At 44.1% G+C, this 18,952-nt stretch overlaps 1 protein-coding gene and 1 pseudogene across 1 annotated transcript in view; one reads left to right on the top strand and one right to left on the bottom strand.

Annotated features, from left to right (window-relative positions):
- Positions 1-18,952, top strand: part of LOC124525805 (G-protein coupled receptor 143-like) — a 53,870-nt gene that overhangs the window by 19,794 nt on the left and 15,124 nt on the right. Inside the window, exons 7-8 of the mRNA XM_047098387.1 lie at positions 1,221-1,338; positions 3,243-3,486. Of these exons, the coding sequence (XP_046954343.1) occupies positions 1,221-1,338; positions 3,243-3,486 (362 nt within the window). The remainder of the gene's footprint in view (positions 1-1,220; positions 1,339-3,242; positions 3,487-18,952) is intronic.
- On the bottom strand, positions 1,506-1,714 carry LOC124525814 (uncharacterized; annotated as a pseudogene).

Here is an 18,952-nt window from a genome sequence, read left to right as displayed (position 1 = left end):
ATGTACCTGTTTAGGGGCGCCTGGGTGGCGCAGTCGGTTAAGCGTCCGACTTCAGCCAGGTCATGATCTCGCGGTCCGTGAGTTCGAGCCCCGCGTCGGGCTCTGGGCTGATGGCTCAGAGCCTGGAGCCTGTTTCCGATTCTGTGTCTCCCTCTCTCTCTGCCCCTCCCCCGTTCATGCTCTGTCTCTCTCTGTCCCAAAAATAAATAAACTTTGAAAAAAAAAATTTAAAATGTACCTGTTTGTATCATTCTTGACCCCAGGATTCCTGGATCTGCGAAGATACAGGACAAGGGCACATTTTTTGGTGGGATGATTCATGGTTCCATCAAGACATAAGAGAGAGCCATTTTTCTCTAAACCTCAGTTGGCCCCACAGTTGGCATTCTGCCCAGTTTCAGGTGCATGCTTTGAAAACAGATCTGTAACCCATGCAAAACAGATGGGAACCAGAAAACGTTTTGCTGGGGTGAATCAATACTTTGCAAAACAGGGCGTGCCTTCGTGGTGTTAATAATTGATGTGATAGGAGGAGGTTTGTTTGGACGTGGTCCTAGGCGAGATGGAAATGATCTCCCTCTCAAAATACACTCAGCTCCTCATTTTATTTTATTTTTAATTGTTTTTAACATTTATTTATTGAGACAGAGAGAGACAGAGCATGAATGGGGGAGGGTCAGAGAGAGGGAGACACAGAATCTGAAACAGGCTCCAGGCTCTGAGCTGTCAGCACAGAGCCCGACACGGGGCTCGAACTCACGGACCGCGAGATCGTGACCTGAGCTGAAGCCGGTGCTCAACCGACTGAGCCACCCAGGCGCCCCAACAACTCCTCATTTTAAATGTCGTTGGCCTACCAACAATAACATCAAACGGTTCACACGTGAAAGAGCAAGATTGGTGCAGCTCTCCCTCAAAACGTTACATTACTCTTCAAGTGAAAATTGAATTTTGAGTTATTAGCTATAACGTTAGAGCCTTACACCCGATGTGGTGTTGCGTGTTACCCTTGGAAGAAGCCGCTGATCTCCGCTTTACAGAAAGAGTTAGGTCTCCTAAATTAAATCCTGGATGTGATGTGCTGGTTCCTCCATGTGCCCAAGTGGATTCCCCTCCAGGACATGGTGGTCTCGGAGGACAGGTTTCCTGACCGCCGCCGACATTTAAAGATGAGTTGGGTTACATGTTCTCTTTACCCAGGGTTCTTTTCTTTCTGACAGCTGGTTGACAAACATCATCAACGAAATCCTTTTATTCTATCTTGAAATGCAACCAAATATCAACGGGAGCTTTTTGAGACCTGTGAGAAATGCGGCCAAGACCACGTGGTTTATAATGGTAGGTCAACCTTGATTTAAAATTTTTTTCTTGAAAAGTAAAGTTCATAGAGAAAAAAAAAAAACACTCCAAAGTATGATGTGTCGTTGGTTAAATATGTAACGGTACGTACCTGTATCTGGCTTTGATGTACCAGCTAGCTAGTCTCATTCATTGTTGGGGCCGTTATTAAATGGGGACAACTCTGGTAAATCAGTTTGGCCCAGTTTTTCAGACCTTTCAAGCAGACCCAAAATATCAGAGAATTTCACTTGAAGAAATATTTGAAACTATGAAAAAGCCATAGGGATGAAGGTGTTCCTTGTAACATCCACGATTATTAAACTGATACGAACAGATACCACACTTGATCTTAGCCAAAAGGCCAAGAAGCGATCCCATCATCCGTGACTATAAAGTGTTATAGGCAACCCAAATGAAACAAATACAAGGAAATGGCTAAGTAAATTACAATTTTTCATCCTGGTGGAGTGTTATGTAGATGTTAAACGTGACAATTATGAAATCTCTAGTATTTTGAAAATGTATTTTTAAAAAAATTCTTTAAATGTTTATTTTTAAGACAGGTAGAGATAAGAGTGCTAGCAGGGGAGGGGCAGAGGGAGAGGGAGATACAGAATCTGAAGCAGGCTCCAGGCTCTGAGCTGTCTGCATAATCCGACTCAGGACTTGAACTCAACAAACTTCGAGATCATCACCTGAGCTGAGTTTGGACGCTCAACGGACTGAGCCACCTGGGTGCCCCTGAAATCTGTAGTTTTAAGTGAAAAACGCAGGGTATAAAAATTACACTAGTTACAACTACATAATAACACGTGTGAAAAAAATATCGTATAGAAATACACAGAACGGTGAAGGAGCTGGGTGGCTCAGTCAGTTGAGCGTCCGACTTTGGCTCAGGTCATGGTCTCAATGGTTCATGGGTTCGAGTCCCACATCCGGCTGTCTGCTGTCAGCGTGGGGCCCGCTTCAGATCCTCTGTCCACCTCTCTCTCTGCCCCTCCCCAACTTTCTCTGTTTCTCTCAAAAATAAACATTAAAAAAATACATAAAATCGGGGCGCCTGGGTGGCTCAGTCGGTTGGGCGTCCGACTTCGGCTCAGGTCATGATCTCGCGGTCCGTGGGTTCGGGCTCTGCGTCAGACTCTGTGCTGACAGCTCAGAGCCTGGAGCCTGCTTCGGATTCCGTGTCTCCCTCTCTCTCTGCTCCTCCCCTGTTCATGCTCTGTCTCTGTCTCAAACATAAGTAAAAACATTAAAAAAAATACACAAAATGGAAATAAGGTGGAAACACCATGAGTAGATTCCTCCCAGTGTTTTCGCTGTGTTGCATTTGTAATGAAAAAACAAAACTGTTAGCGGAGAGGTAGACGTTGTCTTGTACGGAATTGGTGTTTCTGCTGCTTCCGAGCTGGGGAGAATCTGACCCATGAGAACTTTATAATAAGACGAGCATTCACTGCCTCCACCTCTTTGCTTTGGTTTGGAGTTTCTCTTGGTTCCTTTGGTTCACTTCATGGGTCCTTAGCACACGGAAATAGAGGAACGTCCCCTAGACTCGTTTTTAGCCTCAGGTACCTTTGTTAAATCACATTCTGACTCAGAAGCACAAGATGGAGAGCATCTCTGTGTAGGAGAGCCTAGCTGCCTGGCAGGGGTGAAAATAGGATCGTTTCGATTGCCCTGTGTCGCATGCATCCCCTCCCCCCACCCCCTCCAGCTCTCCCCTCCCCGCCTCCTCGTGAAGGTACAGCACCTAAAGCCAATCTTGGTCTTGCCCTGAAGCAGCCAGCCGGGTCACTTCCAAGTGAGGCAGCCCAGTGAGCGAGCATCCGAGTGGAGTTAATGCTCAAATTCCCAGTACACAGACTGGCCGACTCGTGTCTTTTTGTCCTTCCTCCTAGGCGATACTGAACCCAGCCCAGGGATTTCTCTTGTCTTTGGCCTTCTACGGCTGGACAGGATGCAGCCTGGAGTTTCAGTCTCCCAGGAAGGAGATTCAGTGGGAATCCATGGCAACCTCTGCCGCGGAGCAGCCCTGCCTGTCCCCAGATGGCTCCAGCGCACCCGGTGAGAGCCTCACTCCCAGGAAGGTGCTGCGACTCGGCGGGCACGTGTCCGACGAGGCCCTGAGCCTGTTGTCTGAAGGTGAGCCTTGTCTGCCAATGCAGGTAAATTGCGGAGCCCCGGGGCCACCCGGAAGTCCTTTATCAAACCAGGAAGTGATGTGTTGTGGGAGAGGTGTCCGCGACACCTGTAATACCCTCGAGGGTGTGAGGGGAAAGTTACAATAGCAGCAATGATGCTCCTCTTGTATTCTGTTACCCACTTGTCTTTTTAATATTTTAATGGCACTTATTAAGCACTGCAGACCTGTGTAATTTTTTAAAATGTTTATTTTTGAGAGAGAGAGACAGAGCGTGAGCAGGGGAGGGGCAGAGAGAGAGAAAGGGAGACAAAGAATCGGAGGCAGGCTCCAGGCTCTGAGCTGTCAGCACAGAGCCTGACGTGGGGCTTGAACCCACAAACTGCGAGATCATGACCTGAGCCTGAGTCGGACGCTTAACTGACTGAGCCGCCCAGGCGCCCCAAGACTTATGTAATTATAAGCGGTTCCCCCCGCTTGGCTGGATGGCTTTATCAGTGTGAGATAGTCACTCCAGACCCATCACATACGCCTGCTGTGCTGTAAGGCCGTGAATGGTGTGACCGGACCTCTGTGGCTCCAGGTACGCTTCGGTGCGCCCAGCTCACGTGGGACGTTTCAGATGAAGGCCCAGTCTGCCAGCGCTGGCTCTTCCCATCTGTCCTTTTCACTGAAAGACTTGAGTGCTGGGGTCTGCAGACCTCTCTGTGGTCATCAGACTGCGTTCTGTGGAATCCTAGTGTGGACGTTTAGGCATCTAGGAAATGATTCACTTCCAGAATTGGCATGAAATCCTGTGGGGAGAACTGCGCATACTGAAATGCGTTGGTAACCAAATACTAACCCATCCAGGCCCACAGCCCATTAATCTGTCCTCCCGGGTTAGCTCAGAGAAACATTTGCCCGCCCTCTTGGTTTCAGTGAAAACTGGCCTCACATGGGAAGAAGTGCTACCTGAAACCATCACGTTTTCAGCTCCGTCGCTGTGTGGAACTGAATTTCCAGGTTACGGTGCTATTTATTTATCAGATCAAAAACAGAAAAAGTTAGATGTTCGAGTGTGATGGAGAATGTCTTGGAGATGTCAGTTTTTCGTCTCAGAGTTTTTGTGTTGACTAAAGCGGGCCTCATGGATCTAATTGATTATATCTGGGTTTTTTTTTTTTTTTTTTACAATCCAGACTGTATCTTATGAAATAACTTCTTGCTAATAGACTACTCTCCTCCCTGTTGAGGTTCCTAATAAAGTTTTGTTTTAGCCAAAATGTTGGTGAGGAGAGGTTTGAAAATCCCCACTCTGATGTCCCCAAAGTTGTAACTCGCCTGATGGTTTGTAATGGACAAGCCGATTGATCCTTTAGGTTTTTGGTAGCTATAATTTTATGGTTGCCCATGGGTTGTCTAAAAAGCAGCGCGAGAGAGATGCCTGGGGTGGCTCAGTTGGTTGAGTGTCTGATTGTTGATTGCAACTCAGGTCATGATCCAGGGTCATAGGACCGAGCCCCATGAGTGTAGAGGCACTGAGCGTAGAGCCTACCTAAGATTTTCTCTCTGTCCCTCAGCCTCTCTCCCTGGATCATGCTCTCTCTCTCTTTAAAATAACAAATACATATTTTATTTCATTTTATGTTTTTTAAAGTTTATTTTGAGAGAGAGAGCGAGCGAGCGTGCACACAAGTGGGGGAGAGGCAGAGAATCCCAAGTAGGGTCCGCACTGTCCGCACAGAGCCTGATGCGGGGCCCGAACCCACAAACTGAGATCGTGGCCTAAGCCAAAATCGGATGCCCAACCGATTGAGCAACCCAGGTGCCCCCAAGACACACATATGTATTATAAAAACATAGCAAGAGAGAAGCTAAGAGAGAATGTTTAAGAATATTGGCTGAAGGGTGCCTGGGTGGCTCAGTCGGTTGAGCATGTGACTCTTGGTTTTGCTCAGGTCATGATCTCAAGGTTGTGACACAGAGCCTGACTTGGGAGTCGGGCTCCATGCTGAGTATGCTTTCAGTGTGTCCCCCACGCATGCGCATGTGTGCTCTCCCTCCCTCCAAAAAGAATAAAAAAGAAAAAGAAATTAAGGGCAACTGAGCATGCTCTGGGACATGGGGACTGCTTTGCGTTCCGTCAGCGGGCACCGGGGCCGGCGGGGTGGGCCGCCGCCTCTGTTCAGCCCACGTCCCGTCTGTGTGTCTGTCTCCAGAGCAGCCTCCTCAGCACTGTTGGCATTTGGGGCTGGGGGATGCCTTGTTCCGAGGGCCGACTCGGACACCGTGGGATGTGGCACGTCTGTGCCCACTCCATGCCCGTCGCGCCCTCCTGATTGTGGCAACCGAGACCTCAACAACTACCCCTTGGGGGCACAGTGACCCCAGTTCAGAACCAACGTCTTAGAGTAATCAGGCTTTCAGAAAGCTTAGATCCGTACATTTGCTTTCCCCAATGTGTTGCCTGAGTGAACTGCGCACGCACACACACACGCATATGCATGCACACGCGTGTGTGAAAGCAAAGGCAAACACACCAACCAGACGGCTTTGTACAGAAATAATGTTGACATTTGAGAGTGAAGAAAATACGCAAATACGCAGAAGGTTGTTTGGAAGTGACTTTAGAGGGTTTGTTTTGTTTTGTTTTGCATTCCTGCAATTCAGATACATTGAAGGAGGGTTTGTTTTCAGGTGGCAAGCTTGGTTTATTTTCAGGGCCAAAAAACGTAGTGCTAAATTGATAGATGGCTTCCCGGAGACGGGTATCGTCTGGTTGTAATTACAAACCTCGAAGGAAAATGGTAGTTCTGGCTCAAGCTGCAAGATAGAGGCTGTGTGTTCATCGACTTTTATTTAGTGCGAATGATTCATCAAGGCTTAAAGAACCACCGGGGTCGGGGGGTGGGGGGCGGGAGAAGGGAGGGGAAATTGCTGTTAGCATAGTCCCACCTGGGGAATGAGCCAGAAATTTTTATCTTGATACATTCAGTTTTGTTTGATTTCCGTCCTGGTGTCTTAAGTTTATCTATTTTGAGGGAGAGAGAGTGAGCAAAAGAGCAAGAGGAGGGGCAGAGAGAGAGAGGGAGGGAGGGAGGGAGGGAGGGAGGGAGGGAGAGAGAGAGAGAGAGAGAGAATCCCAAGCAGGCTCCACATTCAGTGCAGAGCCCGACATGGGGGCTTGATCTCACAACCCGAGTCGAAATCAAGAGTCAGACGTTTAACTGACTGAGCCACGCAGGCACCTGCCCCCCCCGCCCCCCCGCCTGATGTTTTAAAGTGGTTGAGCCCATCTCTGGAAGTCAAGTCAAACATTAGAAATAATAATAAAAATAGTCCCAGTCTGCCCGAGCCCAGTCACCAGCAAGGAACAGGGCCAGTCAGTAATGTTGCTCTCGTTCTGTCAGCGAGCTGTCGAGCGGGCCTGCCCCTCTGAGGTCGGGAATATGCACACAGAGCTTTTAGAGGAAGCAGACAGATCCAGTAGAGAGGTGAGCAAATGGGGCATCGATTCCTTGCGGACACTCTTAAGGCTTCCTTCCTTCCTTCCCTTCCCCCCTCCCTAGCCAAAGCCCTCAGCGAGGCTGACGTCATGGGGTGACTCACAGCCAGGAAGGAAGAAGAGTTTGTCTTTGAAATTTGAACTCCGTTTGGGCGATCAGTTTATTTTTGGGAAAATAGTAGGATAAGGAAATGTCTTAAAAGTCTTTGCATTTGGGGGCACCTGGGTGGCTCCGTCGGTTGAGACGTCGACTCAGTTCGTGATCTTGCGGTTTGTGGGTTCCAGCCCCGCATCGGGCTCTCTGCTGTCAGCCTGTTGGCACACAGCCCTCTTTGGATCCTCTGTCCACCCCCCCCCCGACCCCGCTTGTGCTCGTTCAAAAAAATAAACATTAAAAAGCACTTTGAATTTGGAGAGTTATACAAGCACCAAAGTTGCTGTTCCCTGGTGGGGTTGCCTCAAACTTGTAGCTGCGGAGAAGACTGGTCTCAGTCACATGTAGCTTTTGCCTCTGTCCTCTGCTTTTTTTTTTTTAATTGAGATAAAGGGGCGCCTGGGCAGATCAGTCAGTTAAACATCCAACTCTTGATTTCGGCTCAGGTCATGACCTCATGGTTCATGAGTTCAAGCCCCGAGTCGGGTTCAGCGCTGAGAGCACAGAACCTGCTTGGGATTCTCTCTCCCTCTCTCTCACTGCCCCTTTCCCGCTTATGTGTGTGCTTGCTCTGTGTCTCTCAAGATGTATAAACTTAAAAGAATTTGAGGTCTAATTCACATACCATGAATTCATCTTTTTAACATTAAACTTCAGTCGGTTTTAGTATAGTCACAAAGTTGTGCAACTATCTAATTCCAGAACATTTTCCTCACTCCAAGAAGAAACCCTGTACCCATTTTCAACCCCTTCCCATTCTCCGCCCGCCCCCCCCCCCCCCCCCGCAACTGCTAATCTACTTTCTCTCTGTATGGATTTACCTCTTCTGGGCATTTCTTCTAAATGGACACCTGCTTGTCCTTTTCTGTGTGGCTTCTTTCACTTAGCATCATGTTTTCAGGGTTTACCCACATTGTAGCTGGAGTCTGAACTTCGTTGTTTTTATGGCTAAATAATAAATACTCCACTGTGTGGATGGAGAGGCACTTGCTTCTGGTAGTGGTGACCCATGACTGCCCACGTTGCCACCAAGCCCTGTCCTGGGAGCTTTGTGGGGTGCGGGGAACAGAGACTGCAATCCTGGCCCTCAAGGATCTCACAGTCTATGGTACACAATAGAAAAGCTGGGAATAGAATAAGCAATGGAAATGCCAGTTTGAGAAAAATTTGGAGGGGAAAGAAAGCCTATAAGGAATGCCTTTTGAGAAAAGCAAGGAACGCATCAGTGGTGTTTTTGTTTTGTTTTGTTTTTGAGAGAAAGAATGACCAGGGGAGGGGCTGAGGGACAGAGAGAGAGAGAATCCCAAGCCGGCTCCACACTTGAAGCAGGGCTCAGTCTTATGAGATTGTGACCTGACCCAAAATCAGGAGTTGGATAGTCAACCAACGGAACCATCCAGGCGCCCCTGTCGTCGGTGTTTTTGATTATGGAAAGAACATACAAAAAGAGCGGCTATGAGTTCAGAACTATAGTGACATGTTGTTAATTAACGTCTGTTGAGTCAGGCTTTTCGAGGAATTTCTGAAGCACAGAGTTAAGTTTGTAAAGTTAACCACTGACATTTGCAAAAGTGTATGGTAGAGATGTAACGGAAGTGGCAGTGAGGGTTTTTGGTTCGTATCTGGTCACCCTTGGATCTTTTAACATTGCTCCTGAGATCCAGCCTCGTATTTTGTATGGTCATCCTGTGCAGGACTTTGCATAGGTTACAGTGAAAACAACAGCAGTGTCATTCAGAAATTAAATCATTTAAAGGTCTTGCTGCCTAGGTTGCTTCAGCACATTCATGAAGAGGTCTACGTCAGACTGTTGGCTGTCCTTACCATTGACCCCTGGGGACAAGTTCACGATCCCCTCTAACTCTTCCCTGGTCAGTGTGCCTCTTGGGCCACTTGGCTGCCACCAGAGAAGTCACTTCACTTCTCCATCAGTGGTAGAGGAACCTCAAAGGCCATTCACGTATTCTCTCTAGAGGCTTCTCCAACGTGCAGTATGTGGGCACAGGCTAGCAGGTGGAAAGCTGGCCGGCAGGATCCCAGGGATGATGTCCTCCTCACCTGTTGTCCCCTCTCCTACCCACCCCACCCCTCACTAAACACGGCTGTGTTTGAGTAAGTTACATGTGCACATGATACCAGCTCTGTGCATAAAGTCAGGGAAAAGCCTTTGCAAGAACTGTTTTTGTATTGATAGAGCTTGAGCATTGGGACCTGAGCAGGTGTAGAGAAAACTCGGTACACATACAAGAACAGGAACGGTGACTCTTTTTTTCTTTTTTAATTTTTTAATCTACATCCAAGTTAGCATATAGTGCAACAATGATATCAGGACTTGATTCCTTAATGCTCCCCTTACCCATTTAGCCCATGCCCCCTCCCACAGCCCCTCTAGCAACCCCTCTGTTCTCTGTATTTAAGATTCTCTTCTGTTTTGTCCCCCCTCCCTGTTTTTATTTTACTTTTGCTTCTCTTCCGTTATGCTCATCTGTTCTGTATCTTAAACTCCTCACATGAGTGAATTCATATATTTGTCTTTCTCTGACTAATTTTGTTTAGCATAAGACCCTCCAGTTCCATCCAGGTAGTTGCAAATGGCAAGATTTCATTCTTTTTGATTGCTGAGTAATACTCCATTGTGTGTGTGTGTATGTATGTATGTATATACGTATGTATATATGTATATATGTATGTATATGTGTATATATGCAAATATGTATATATGTATATGTATATACATACATATATGTATATGCAATGTATATACGCACATATATGTATATATGTATATACATACATATATGTATGTATGTGTGTGTATGTATATATATACATATATACGTATGTATATATATATATACATACATACGTATGTATATATATATATATACATACGTATATATATACATACACACACACATACACATATACATACATAAGTGCCACATCTTCTTTTTATCCATTCATCCATCAATGGACATTTGGGCTCTTTCCATACTTTGGTTGTTGTCAATAGTGCTGCTGTAAACATTGCGGTGCATGTGCCCCTTCAAATCAGCATTTTTGTATCCTTTGGATAAATACCTAGTAGTACAGGGGCGCCTGGGTGGTGCAGTCGGTTAAGCTTCTGACTTCAGCCAGGCCACGATCTCGCGGTCCGTGAGTTTGAGCCCCGCGTCGGGCTCTGGGCTGATGGCTCAGAGCCTGGAGCCTGTTTCGGATTCTGTGTCTCCCTCTCTCTGACCCTCCCCTGTTCATGCTCTGTCTCTCTCTGTCCCAAAAATAAAAAAAAACGTTGAAAAAAAAATTAAAAAAAAACACCTAGTAGTACAATTGCTAGGTCATAGGGTAGTTCTGTTTTTAGTTTTTTGAGGAACCTCCATCCTGTTTTCCAGAGTGGCTGCACCAGTTTGCATTCCCACCAACAGTGCAAAAGAGATCCTCTTTCTCCGCAGCCTTGCCAACATTGGCTGTTGCCTGAGTTGTTCATTTTAGCCCTTCTGACAGGTGTGAGGTGGTATCTTATCATGGTTTTGATTTCCCTGATGATGAGTGATGTTCAGCATTTTTTTCATGTGTCGGCCATCTGGATGTCTTCTTTGGAAAAGTCTATGTAGGTCTTTTGCCCGTTTCCTCATGGGATTATTTGTTTTTTTGGGTATTAAGTTGAGAAGTTCTTTATAGATTTTGGATACTAACCCTTTATCTGCTATGTCGTTTGCAAATATCTTCTCCCATTCTGTCGGTTGCCTTGTAGTTTTGCTGATTGTTTCCTTAGCTGGAAAGAAGCTTTTTGTCTTGATGAGGTCCCAGAGTTCATCTTTGCTTTTGTTTCCCTTGCCTCCAGAGACGGGTTGAGTAAGAAGTTGCTGTGGCTGAGGTCAGTGAGGTTTTTGCCTGCTTTCTCCTCAAGGGTTTTGATGGCTTTCTGTCTTACCTTTAGGTCTTTCATCCATTTTGAGTTTATTTTTGTGTATGGGGTAAGAAAGTGGTCCAGGTTCATTTTTCTACATGTCGCTGTCCAGTTTTCCCAGCACCGTTTGCTGAAGAGACTGTCTTTATTCCATTGGATATTCTTTCCTGCTTTGTCAAAGATGAGTTGGCCATACATTTGTGGGTCCTTTTCTGGGTTCTCTGTTCTGTTCCACTGATCTGTGTGTCTGTTCTTGTGCCAGTACCATACTGTCTTGATGATTACAGCTTTGTAGTATAGCCTGAAGTCTGGAATTGTGATGCCTCCTGCTTTGGGTTTCTTTTTCAAGATCGCTTTGTCTCTTCGGGGTCTTTTGTGGTTCCATACACATTTTAGGATTGTTTGTTCTAGCTCTGTGAAGAATGCTGGTGGTATTTTGATAGGGATTGCATTGACTGTGTAGATTGCTTCAGGTAGTATCAACGAGCGTCTTTTCACGTGTTGGTTGGCCATCTGCACGTCTTCTTTGGAGAAATGTCTGTTTATGTCTCCTGCCTATTTTTTAAAAATGTTTATTCTTGACAGAGTGATGAGACAGAGCATGAGCGGGGCAGGCGCAGACAGAGAGGGGGACACAGAGTTCGAAGCAGGCTCTAGGCTCTGAGCTGTCAGCACGGAGCCTGACACGGGGCTCGAACCCACAAATTGTGAGATCATGACCTGAGCTGAAGTCAGACGCTCAACCAACTGGGCCACCCAGGCGCCCATCGTCTGCCCATTTTTTTAACTGGGTTATTTGCGTTTTTGGTGTTGTTGTATAAGTTCTTTATATATTTTGGAAACTAACCGCTTACTGGATATGTCATTTGCAAATATCTTCTCTCATTCAGTAGGTTGTCTTTCAGATGTGTTAATTATTTCCTTTGCAGTGCAGAAGAAGCCTTCTATTTTGATGAGGTCCCAATAGTTTATTTTTGCATTTGTTTCTCTTTCTTCTGGAGACCTATCTAGGAAAATGTTGCTATTGACTATGTCAGAGAAATTAATTCCTGTGCTCTCTTTGAGGATTTTTATGGTTTCAGGTCTCACATTTAGGTCTTTAATCCATTTTGAGTTTATTTTTGTGTATGCTGTAAAAAAGTGATCAAGTTTCATTCTTCTGCATGTAGCCGTCCAAATTTCCCAGCACCACTTGTTGAAGAGACTGTCTCTTCCTCATTGTATATTCTTGCCTCCTTTGCTGGAGATTAATTGACCATATAGTCATGGGTTTCTTTCTGGGCTCTCAATGCTGTTCTATTGCTCTATGTGTCTATTTTCGTCAGTACCACACTGTTTTGATTGTTACAGCTTTGTAATATATCTTGGCATCTGGGATTGTGATACCTCCAGTTGTGTTCCTCTTTTTCAAGATTGCTTGACTATTTGGGGTCTTTTGTGGGTCCACACAAATTTTAGAATTAGTCTAGTTCTGTGAAAAAAGCTGTTGGTATTTTGATGGGGATTGCATTTAATCTATAGATTGTTTTGGGTAGAGTGGACGTCTTAATATTCTCCCAATCCATGAAAATGGAATATCTTTCCATTTGTTTATGTCACTTTAATTTCTTTCATCATTGTTTTATAGTTTTCACGATACAGGTCTTTTACCTCTTTGGTATTTTATTATTTTGGGTGCAATTGTAAATGGGATAATTTTCTTTTTAATTTTTTTAAGTGTTTATTTTTGAGAGAAGAGAGCACGAGTGGGGGAGGGGCAGAGAGAGAGAGAGAGACACACACACAGAATCCGAAGCAGGCTCAAGGCTCCTAGCTGTCAGCACAGAGCCTGATATGGGGCTTCAACCCATGAACTGCAAGATCATGACCTCAGGTGAAGTCGGATGCTCAACTGACTGAGTCACTCAGGAGCCCCAAATGGGATCATTTTCTTAATTTCTTTCTGCTGCTTCATTATTAGTGTATAGAAATGCAGTGGATTTCTGTATATTGATATTGTAGCCGCATTCATTGATCAGTTCAAGTAGTTTTATGGTGGAGTCTTTAGGGTTTTCTGTATATAGTATGTCATCTGCAAATCGTGGTAGTTTTACTTTTTCTTTGCCGATGTGGATGCCTTTCATTTCTTATCTGATTGCTATAGCTAAGATTTCCAGTACTATGTTGAATAAAATCGGTGAGAGTGGAAATCTTGTCTTGTTCTTGGTCTTAGGGAAAAAGCTCTCAATTTGTCACCATGGAATACGATGTTAGCTATGGGCTTTTTTTTATTATGTTGAGGTATATTCCCTCTAAACTTACTTTGTTGAGAGCTTTTATCATGAATGAATGTTATAGGGGCAACCTGGTTGGCTCAGTCAGTTAACTGGCTGACTTGGACTCAGGTCATGAGCTCACAGTTCGGCAGTTCGAGCCCCACATCAGGCTCTGTGCTGATAGCTCGGAGCCTGGAGCCTGCTTCGGATTCTGTGTCTCCCTCTCTCCCTGTTCCTCCCTGCTCACACTCTGTCTCTCTCTCAAAAATTAACATTAAAAAAAATGGATGTTGTACTTTGTCAGATGGTTTTTCTGTATATATTAAGATGATCATATGTGTTGATGTGTGATGTATCACATTGATTTGCAGATCCTGGACAACTCTTGTGTCTGAGAATAAATCCCACTCGGAGTAAATGATTTTTCTAATATATTGTTGGATTCTGTTTGCCAGTATTTTTTGAGGATTTTTGAATCTATGTTAACCAGAGATACTGGTTTCTCATTCTCTTTTTTTTTTTGTAGTATCTTTATCTGTTTTTGGTACCAGGGTAATGCTGGCCTCAGAATGAATCTGGAAGCTATCCTTTCTCTTCTACGTTGTCTTTGAGAATAGGTATTAACTCTTCTTTAAAGGTTTCATAGAATTTACTTGTGAAGCTATCTCATGTTGGATTTTTGCTTATTGGGAGTTTTAATGATTTTTTTTAAAGCATTGCTTTTTAAAAATTTTATTTAAGATTTTTTTTAAGTTTATTTACTTATTTTGAGAGAGAGCATGAGAGGGGTAGGGTCAGAGAGAGGGAGAGAGAAATCCAAGCAGATTCTGTGCTGTCAGTACAGAGCCCAATGTGGAGCTCGAACTAATGAAGCATGAGATCATGACCTGAGCCAAAATAAAGAGTTGGACACTTAACATACTAAGCCACCTGGTCGCCCATGGGAGGTAATGTTTCTAAGAATTTGTCCATTGCTTCTAGTTTGTCCAGTTTGTTGGCATGTAGTTTTTTATAATATTCTCTTCTGTTTTGTACTCAGTGTTGTTATTTCACCTCTTTCATTTCTGATTTTGTTTGAGTCCTTTTCTTTCTTTCTTTCTTTCTTTCTTTCTTTCTTTCTTTCTTTCTTTCTTTCTTTCTTTCTTTCTTTCTTTCTTTCTTTCTTTCTTTCTTTCTTTCTTTCTTTCTTTCTTTCTTTCTTTCTTTCTTTCTTTCTTTCTTTCTTCCTTTTTGAATGAGTCAGGCTAAAGGTTTATCAATTTGTTGATCTTTTCTAAGGATCATCCCCTGGTTTCATTGATGTATTTTTTTTTTTTTGGTCGTTGTTTCTGCCCTAATCTTTATTATTTCCTTCCTTCTACTGACCTTGGGCTTTGATTGTTCTTTTTTTTAGCTTCTCTAGCTATAAGGTTAGTTTTTTGTTTTTTGTTTTTTGTTTTTTTTTGTCAGGGAGTTTTCTTCTTGAGGTAGGTATGTATTGCTATAAACTTGCCTCTTAGGATAACTTTTGCTGCATCCCAAAGATTTGGGACTGTGTTTTCATTTTCACATGTTTCCATGTATTTGTGATTTCCTCTATGATTTCTTATTTGACCCATTCGTTATTTACCAGCAGATTATCCAACCTCCATGTATCTGTGCTCTTTCCAGGTTTTTTCTTGTGGTTTATTTCTAGTTTCCTTGTGTTGTGGTTGCAAAAGATGCATGGTATGACCTCATTGTTTTTAAATTTGTCGAGACTTGTTTTGTGGTCTGACGTGATCTCTTCTGGAGAATGTCCCATGTGCGCTTGAAAAGAGTATTCTGCTGTGTTAGGATGGAATGTTCTGAATGTATCTGTTAGATCATCTAATCCAGTGTGTCATTCAAAACCACTGTTTCTTTATTGATTTTTCTGTTTGGGTTATCTGTGAGTCTTCGCTTTGTAAAAGTTGACTTTTTATCACAGTGTTTTGGCTGTTTAGCGCTCTGTTCTTATGAAGTTTTCTCCTCGTACCATCAACCTATCTTATCAATGTATACATCTTCTTTCCTTATGTTTCCCTTTTTTAAACTCCTATTCTTATTTGGGGTTATGTCCACTAACCCAACTGATAAGGAGGTAGAAAGTACCAATTAAGGCTCAAATAATTGTTTCTCTAAAGATTGCCATTTACGAAACCTATCACATAAATTTTATAATTATATATATTCACATATATCTATTAATAAGTACATCATATGTTTTTCATTAAACTATTACAACCTGATAATTTATCATTTGTTCTATATTCTGAATTTACTATTACAATAAGCTCACTTATATTCTAATCAAGATGAGTCATGAGTAATGTCCGTTACTATTGTTACGGTAACATTGATTTTATCCTCCCTCCTATACTTAGATTTTAACCCCTCAGAAGATTCTTCTTGACTAAATATGTTGCTGTTAGCATTGAGTAACAAGATAGAAAATTCTTACAAGGAGAGACCACATGTTTGGAGCACTTTCTTCTTCGGATCAGTGGGTTGATTCTCACAAATGCTCTTCGGGGAGGAGGCCACCTCACTTCTCCTCTTTCCACTGAGACCCTGAAGCTCCTTCCACTTCCCACTGTGTTACTTTGAGATTGTTGGAAAGCACGTTGAACTAATGCATGTTCACTACCAGTATCGTGATGCATTCATTCTCCTTCTTGCATTCATACCCAAAGCTTGACCCTTCCATATGATAAGTGCTCAGTGGTTGCTTGTAATGATGATGTTAAATTACAGATTTTTGATGCAAAATATGTAGGTCATGAAGGTCATGGCTAACTGAAGGCCTAACTGAAAAATAAGAGTCATTAGGTAAAAGATTGAAAGAATTCTTAATAATGTAAGTGTTGGGGTACTATGTCAATGACATCTCAGTAGAGCTGGGGAAAAAGAGTTGAGATCTTGAACATTTTGGGTGCTAAGAATGCGTAAGGAGTTAAGTTCTCTGTCCTTGAATAATAGCAACGTTTATTAAGCTTATCAGAAGCTAGGTGACATATGAGGGAAGTATAAGGAATGGACTTGCCAGGAAAGACCTGTCATGGTAGCTTCAAGGAAGGGTTAGTGGCTTCTGGGCACAGGACTATTCACTCGGCCCCATCCAGGTGAGCTGACAAGAAGCCCTGCTGGCAAACCTCACTTAGGATTTGTTTACCTCTAACAGGGTGCTGACAATGGTAATTTTTCATAAGATCAAATAGATCGTATGCTGTGTTCAGTGGTGCTGACATTCAGTAACTCTAACTCTAGTGATAAATAATCTTACGTACTCATAGTTTGAGGGGAAAATGGGGCAAATGTTGGTAAGGAGTGGAATTCAGAAGCAAAACAGAGTGCAAATTTCTAGGCTGCATCTAAACTACCAAGGCAGTTCAGTCTGGGCTAAAGAGGTGTTGGCACATGTAGGGTAACAGCCCAGGCAGAGTGGTTCCCCCACAACCGACTCTGGGTATTCTACCCTAGGCCACGTGCTGCTTGCTGTAGGCGGCAGCCATGTCTTCTAAAGAGGCCATCTTGGGGTTGAGATCCGGCTTAGTCTTGGGCATCTCCTTCCTCCTTTTCCCCCAACTGCTTTAATAAAGGTTTCTTCAGTAACAGGGAACTATGTGTAATGCAGAAAATACTGTTACATGTGTGAGAAAAGGCCCAGATATGTAATTCAAAGCAGTAAACACAGGTCTCTCCATTTGTACTGTTGTGATGAATGGACTTATTTGTCCTGCTCTGAAGCATCTACAACTTTGAAGTTCGCTCTAAGGCCAATAGGCTCACCTTGAACCTCCATTAGTACCTATCTGACGTGGTGTCAGGTGCTTACTAGGCACTTAATGTAAGTTAATTTGATCTTCAACAAAGGGGTTTTGAGCATCTGCTGTATGGTCAACACCGTTTTGGTCAAGGAGGGTGAGTGTTCTTGAGAAGTATCATGTATGAAACTTAGAAGTAAGACAGTGCTATTATTTTATTATTTATTATTTGTTTAGATTTTAAGTAATCTCTTCCCCCAACATGGGGCTTCAACTTAACACCCCGAGATCAAAAGTTGCATGATCTACTGACTGAGCCAGCCAGGTGCCCCCACAGTGCTATTTTTTGTTGTGAAAAATGTGAGGTGTTAAACGCAGAAAATGCAGCTATGTATGCTGGTTTGGGGCGCATGGGTGAGAGTTTCTGGAGATGTTCAGACGTGGTGTTGCACAGGAGACCTGAATGGGAGAGGAGAAAGGCCAGAGACACAGAGCAGAATGTTTACATGTGGTTTGGGGTGGCCTCAGCACGACATGGTGTCATGGGTTTTCCGGATCCGGAGAGGCAGCCTGGGAACAGATGATGAAGGACTTTTGTAGATTCTGCTAAAGAGCTTGCATTTTATCTGTGTCCCCAAAGGCCTACATAAGGCTTTTAAGTACAGACTGTAGGTTTGCTTAGAGGACTACCTGGTGTGGGAGAATTGATTGGATGATCATGTTTTGTGACTGTAGCAAGTTTCCATTGAGGGGATCTGTGTGTAATTTCTTACGACAGTGTCATGTAAAATATCTTCACAAGGAATTGAAATTTGCCTCGGGACTAAAAGTTAAAAATGGGACTTCTCACAAACCTAAACTTGGTTGGTTTCTGTCTTAGGAACCCCAGAAAAAATTTAAATGCGGTTCTTCGTTCTTTCCATATGCATTAAGCCATCCATTACTTCTCCCACAACCCCTTGCTTCTCCCACAGTTCATTGCTTCTTGCCATCATGGCCTTTCCCACAGTCCCTTGCTTCTCTGAGTCTACTGCTTCACCACCATTACCAACTTCTCCCACAATCCTTTGATTCTCCCCAAGTCCCTTGCTTCTCCGCCATTACTGACCCTTCCCGTAATCCGTTGCTTTTTCCACAGTTCATTGCCTAGCCGCCTTTAAGGGACTTTACCAGAATCCTTTGCTTCTCTGCCATCTTGGCCATTCCCACAATCCATTGCTTCTGTGCCATCTCAACTTCTCCCACAGCCCATTGTTTCTCCCACCCGCTCATTGCTTCTCTGCCATCTTGGCCCTTCCCACAATCCATTGCTTCTCCCACAGTTCATTGCCTAGCTGCCGTTAACGGACTCTACCAGAACCCTTGGCTTCTCCCATGATCCTTTGCTTCTCCACCATCTTGGCTTCTCCCACAACCCATCGCTTCTCCCACAGTCCATTACCTCTCCGCCATCTTGGGCCTTCCTAGAATACATTGCTTGTCCCAGAGTGCTTTGCTTAACTGCAGTTAAGACTTTACCAAATCCTTTGCTTCTCTGCTAGCTTGACTTCCCCCACAATCCTTTGTTTCTCTGCCATCTTGGCCCTTCCCTCAATCCATTGCTTCTCCCACAGTTCATTGCTTCTCCGCCATCTTGGCCCTTCCCACAATATATTGCTTTTCCGCCATCTTGGCCCTTCCCACAATACATTGCCTTTCCCACAGTGCTTTGCTTCTCTGCCATCTTCTCCCACAACCCATTGCTTCTCCCACAGTTCATTGCTTTTCTGCCATGTTGGCCCTTCCCACAATACATTGCTTTTCCCACAGTGCTTTGCTGAACTGCTGTTAACGGAGTGTCCCACAGTCCTTTGCTTCTTCACCATTGGCCTTCCCACAATCCATTGCTTTTCCGATAT

This window comes from Lynx rufus, unplaced genomic scaffold (assembly GCF_022079265.1).
Source record: "Lynx rufus isolate CCGP_SWC_20201006 ecotype Redwood Valley unplaced genomic scaffold, mLynRuf1.p SCAF_48, whole genome shotgun sequence".
In the NCBI taxonomy this organism is placed as follows: Eukaryota; Metazoa; Chordata; class Mammalia; order Carnivora; family Felidae; genus Lynx; species Lynx rufus.
This window is presented reverse-complemented; position numbering and strand designations above follow the sequence as displayed.